This window comes from Alexandromys fortis, unplaced genomic scaffold (assembly GCF_014885135.2).
Source record: "Alexandromys fortis isolate MF-2015 unplaced genomic scaffold, M_Fortis_MF-2015_v1.1 scaffold_694, whole genome shotgun sequence".
In the NCBI taxonomy this organism is placed as follows: domain Eukaryota; kingdom Metazoa; phylum Chordata; class Mammalia; order Rodentia; family Cricetidae; genus Alexandromys; species Alexandromys fortis.
The window spans coordinates 31,105-36,659 of NW_026068565.1; the positions used below are offsets into that span (position 1 = coordinate 31,105).

Below are 5,555 nucleotides of genomic sequence, written 5' to 3' on the forward strand. Positions count from 1 at the left end.
CAGCTGGAATTAGCTAGAACCCAAATGTCTGTGCACAGCTGTAAGGGATTATATTTCTTAATTAAATCATTTGAAATGGGTAAACTCACTTCTAATCAGGATCTTTGAAGTGAGAAGATTAAACCAAATCTTTTGAGGCAGGAAGATCCACATAGAAGATGTAATCTTTCTCTTTGCCTGCTTACTCTCGCTCTCACTGGCAAGTCTATTTCTTCCTTGGCATTTTAGAGCCAGCTTCTTCAGAATTCCAGCATACACTAAAACCAACTGAAACATCCCACCTTGTGGACTGAACAATTGCTGGATTCTTGGGCTTTCCATCAATACACAGTCATTGTTGACGACCTGGACCAGTGTGTAAACCATTCTAATATCCCATGTATATGGGGATATTAGAATTGGATACATATGCACGTATGTATAGTTATGTATATATATATATGTGTGTGTGTGTGTGTGTATACACAGAGAGAGAGATTCATTCATTCTGTAATTTTTATTCCTGTAGAGCAGTGGTTTTTAGTCTTCCTAATGCTGCAAACCTTTACTAAGTTTAAGTTTCTCATATTGTGGTGACACCCAACCATAAAATTATTTTTGTTACCATTTCATAACTGTGATTTTGCTACTGTTATGAATCATAATGCAAATGTCTGGTATGCAGGATATCTGATATGCAACTCCCAAAGGAGTTACAACACACAGACTGAGAACCACTGTTGTAGAGATCATTGATTAAGACAACGGTAATCTTACATAACCGTTTTGATTCTTAAAGGTCAAAAATTTGACTCAGAATGATGAAGTAACCATTTCAAGTCACTTGTCCCAGACAGTTTTGAAGGGTCACATAAGAAAATATATGAGCACACTGTGGCCACCAAAACCCTTCCAAACAAAATTAAGTTGTTATTTGTTATTAACTAGTCTGTCTCATTTCTAAATTTAAACTTTATATCAAGTATAAAAGACAATTTCAGAAACTTCAGTAAAAATTTAGAGAGTAAAATAAACCCAGAGTTATTTTAATAGCCAAAGAGGGGGAGCTGGGGAGTGAACTCAGTCAGTAAAACACTTGTAGTGCAAGCATGAGGACCTAAGTCCAGCTCTCTGCCATCCATGTTAAAAGATAAACAGCACACATCTGCAACTCCAACCCTGGGAATAATTCTAACATTAACCTCTGCCTTTCACAAGAACATGTATTCATGTGTGTGCACATGCACACACACACACACACACAATTCAACACATATATACCACACACAAATTTCAAATAGATTGCATTATAATATAAGAACAAACATAAAATAGAACTAAGGAAAAAGTTATCAACAATAGAGAAAAACTTACTTGTGGTGAATATTGAAAGTCTTAACTAATAATTTTATCCTTGTGCTGAAGGTTTGAAATTTTCTGAAGCTTTAATTGTAATTTTGGGCTCTGACTATAAAAGTAGTTCCCAACATGCTTCATGTTACAACACAGTCTCATCTTGGCTACAGGTGCCCTACACCCTGGACTGTGCTTTTCTGGCTCTCTGAAGCTATACGTAAGAAGAGAATTGGGGGACTAGATGGCTGTTATTCTTCCCTAAGATCCTGTCCTGAAGCCCAACGTTTGATTTCTTGGATTAAGTCACTAATAGATGCTCAACCAGAAGAGGAGCAATGTCACTCTGTTTTCATTCCTGTTCTGAAAACCAGAGTAAGTTGAAGATGTCTTACCTAGGTGTCTGAAATGAAGACCGAACTCTTAAAAGAAAACAGTCTCTTCCACCTCCCAAGGTGGAAAAAGTTGGCACTATACCAGTAATTTAAGCACAATAGTCCTTTGAGACCCTGTCTTGGCCATAGCCCAGGTGTGATAATATAGAGAAGTGGACAAAGTCTGAAAGAACTTGTGACCCCAGATTTTCCAGCTTTGCAAAGTCACACTTTACCATCCAAAAAAAGTTCAGTGCCCAGTCTTAGATGCCTACGGGTTCATTCTCGCCCAGATCTCTATTCCTAGCTTTTCTCTTTGGGCAAATAATTCAACTTGTATCCTTGTGTCTTGAAGGAAGTCCTGAAGAGACACCTACCTTTCTGCTGTCTTCACTTTGAGCTGGCAAAACAATAAGAAATGAATATTTCTGGTAGAGCTGTTTCAAACTAGTATTCTTATTGTAGCCTCTCAGGTAAACTAAGAATGTATATTGCATGAATGCCCGAAACTACCAAAAGATGTCATGGTGATACACATGCTGGCAAGAGTATAAAGCAAAAGGATCTCTTAAACCATTGCTCATTATAGTGAATATTGGTCTAACCACTTTTTGAAGCAATTAAGCATTAACTTTAACAACAATTTTACACCTAACTACATATGACAGAGAAACCTTTCCACACTTAAGGTGTACAACACCACCTATATATGAAAAGTTGTAAGCTTACATGTGTCTTGTTGAACCAAGACATACTTACAAGAAAATAGTAAAATAATTATAATACACTCATTCAATAAATTATTGTATAATAGTAAGTAGTAAAATATATACTTTGCTTTTATGAAATATGTTAAGAGAAAATCACAAGTCATAATACTATATGTGTATGTTACTATATTAGAAAATCAGGTACAAGAGAAACCAATGTGTTAGTGAGGAACATATATGTGTGTGTGTGTATTATTTTAATTTTTAAAACTTTGTTGTATTGTGTGTGCAAAGAACAATACTCAACTTCATATGGAAAAACAAAAATAGCTAAAACAATGCTGTACAATTTAAAAATTGCCAGAGGTACTACCATCCAAGATTTCAAGCTCTACTATAGAGGTATGGTAATAAAAACAATTTGGTATTGACATAAAAACAAACATGTGGGTCAGTGGAATTGAATCTAACACCCTGACATAAATCCACACACCTATGAACACCTGATTTTTGACAAAGAAGCCTCAAATGTACAATGGGATTTTACAAAGCATCTTCAACAAATGGAGACGGCATAACTGGATGGTGGCATGTAGAGGAATGCACAGACCTCAAGTCCAAGTGGATCAGAGACCTCAACATAAATCCAGTTACACTGACGCTAACAGAAGAGAAAGTGGAAAGTGGTCTTGAACATATTGGCCTGGGGGACTACTTCCTGAATATAACACTAGTAGTGCAGACATTGAGATCAATAATTAATAAATGGCACCTTCTGAAACTGAAAATTATCTGTAAGGCAAAGGACACTGTTAATAAGATAAATGGCAGCCTACAGAATGGAAAAATATCTTCATTAATCCCACATTTGACAGAGGACTGATATTCAAAATATATAAAGAATTAAAAAAACTAGACATTAAAATATTCAAATAGTCACATTAAAAATGGGATACAGATTTAAACAGAGTATTTTTAACCGAAAAATCTTGAATGACCAAGAAGGTGGAGATGAAAGGGGAAATTATTTTCAAAAGCAGTACTTAGGTGCTGTTAATGTAGGATTTCAGTTGCTTTTTCTCAACCTTCTACCAACCCACCCTTGACATTGGACCTACGATAATTCTACTACTCCAGGTACTGATGCACTCTTAAATTTTTTTTTCTGATTTTCAATTATTGATTCATATACCCAGAAGAAACTCAGCCTTTGTTTCAAGGATTCATGTTATCTGTCTCTGTCTCTCTTTCTCTGTCTCTCTTTCTCTCTATCTCTGTCTCTGTCTCTCTCTCTCTCACACACACAGACACATACACACACATTTTATCACTACAATAGTCAAGATGCAGGGAAGCATTTGATATGATTCTGAATAGTTTTGGTGAATACAATATAATATAATAATGTTTGTTTATTTACAGTTACTTTGAATCTATGACATTTGTTTATTCTTTCATATATTCATTTACAATAGCTTTGTTATTTTCTCAGAGCTTTAAATTCTGTTTGTATTGTGTTACTACACAATTTCTAAGTTCCAAGATAAGAAAATATATTTCTGTTATATATTTTAGTTGCTTTCATTGTTTTCATTTTCCATAGCTAGTATATATTCACTCATTTGAACAGTTAATATTAATGGAATACCAACAAAGTGCCAAGAAGTGTTCTAGATACTCGAGATATATTGGAGAACAAAACTATGAACACTGGCTCTTCATTTTCCTCTTTCTTTGTCTCCTTCCTCAGTCTTCCCAGACTGACTTGGGGTACTGAAGAATTTCATTTTTCCAGACTTGCCAATCTACCTCAAGGCCATTCTGGCACTAGAATATCCCTCTTACTCCACTCTAGATATCTTCACTGTTTTTCTATTGACATAAATATGAGGAAATGGAAATTTCAATAAGGCCATTGTCAAACAAGGCAAAGATCTAGGGAGACCTGAGATATCCCCAACTTCCCATCTACTGTCCCTGTTTTGCACAAATTTTCTACTTTTCTTCCCAAGTCGTCTTCCTCCATGCAAGTCTCTTCATGGCATTTTTTACCTCAGAGTTCCTGAAAGAGTAAATAATGGGGTTCAAGAGAGGTGTGACAACTGTATAAAACACAGCCACGATCTTGTCCACAGGGAAGGTGATGCAGGGTCTCATATAGACAAAAGAACAGGGTATGAAGAACAGACCCACCACAGCAAGGTGAGAGGCACAGGTAGACAGTGCCCTACGCCGTCCTTCTGGTGTGTGGCTCCTCAGGGAACGCAGGATGACCACATAAGAAGCCAGAAGCACTGCAAAGCTGATCACTGAGATGGAGCCACCATTGATGATGACTAGCAGGCTAATGAGGAAGGTGTCTGAGCAAGCCAACTTCAACACTGGGTGGACGTCACAGAAGTAGTGGTCAATGATGTTGGGACCACAAAGGGGCAGTTGGAAAATGAGGAACGCTTGTCCAGCAGAATGCAACAAGCCCCCACTCCATGCTGCCCCTACCAGGAGACCACATACTCTTCGATTCATGATGGTGACATAGTGCAAAGGCTTGCAGATGGCCACGTAGCGGTCATAGGCCATCACTGTCAAAAGAAAGATTTCAGTGCCACCAAAGAAATGGAGGAAAAATATCTGTGTGATGCAGCCCTGAAGGGAAATGACTTTCCTCTTGAGCAAAGAGTCAAAGATGAGCTTGGGGGCTGTGACAGAACAGTAACAGAGCTCTACCAATGACAAGTAGCTGAGGAAGAAATACATAGGGGAAGAGAGCCCTTTACTGGCCATAACAGTCACCACAATGAGGCCATTGCCCAGCACAATGGCTATATACATCAGGAGAAACATCACAAAAATAACCTTCTGTACATGCTGACTCTGGGAAAATCCCAGAAAAATTATTTCTGTTTTGTTACTTGTAACTGCCATGTTTTAAAGCACAGTTTCTGAGAACCTAGAATCATAGAAATCAGAATTATAATCCATTAGAAATGAGAGGCATTCTCTTGACTTTATGGTCTGGTCTTCTCTCCACTCTTCCTCCCTCCCTCTCTCCCTCCCCCTCTCTCTTTCTCTTCTTCCCTCCCTTGTTCCTTTCCTCTGTCCCTCCGTCCCTCCGTCCCTCCCTCCCTCCCTCCCTCCC

General features: G+C 37.8%; 1 protein-coding gene across 1 annotated transcript; it reads right to left on the reverse strand.

The window, feature by feature from the left end:
• Positions 1-4,411: 4,411 nt before the first annotated feature.
• Positions 4,412-5,341, reverse strand: LOC126495869 (olfactory receptor 4X1-like). The gene has a single exon (XM_050133450.1). It carries the CDS (start codon positions 5,339-5,341, stop codon positions 4,412-4,414), a length of 930 nt encoding a protein of 309 aa, XP_049989407.1.
• Between the last annotated feature and the right edge of the window lie 214 nt (positions 5,342-5,555).

Coding starts and splice junctions, on each gene's coding strand:
- LOC126495869 (XM_050133450.1), bottom strand. CDS start 5,341: ATGGCAGTTACAAGTAACAAAACAGAAATAATTTTTCTGGGATTTTCC.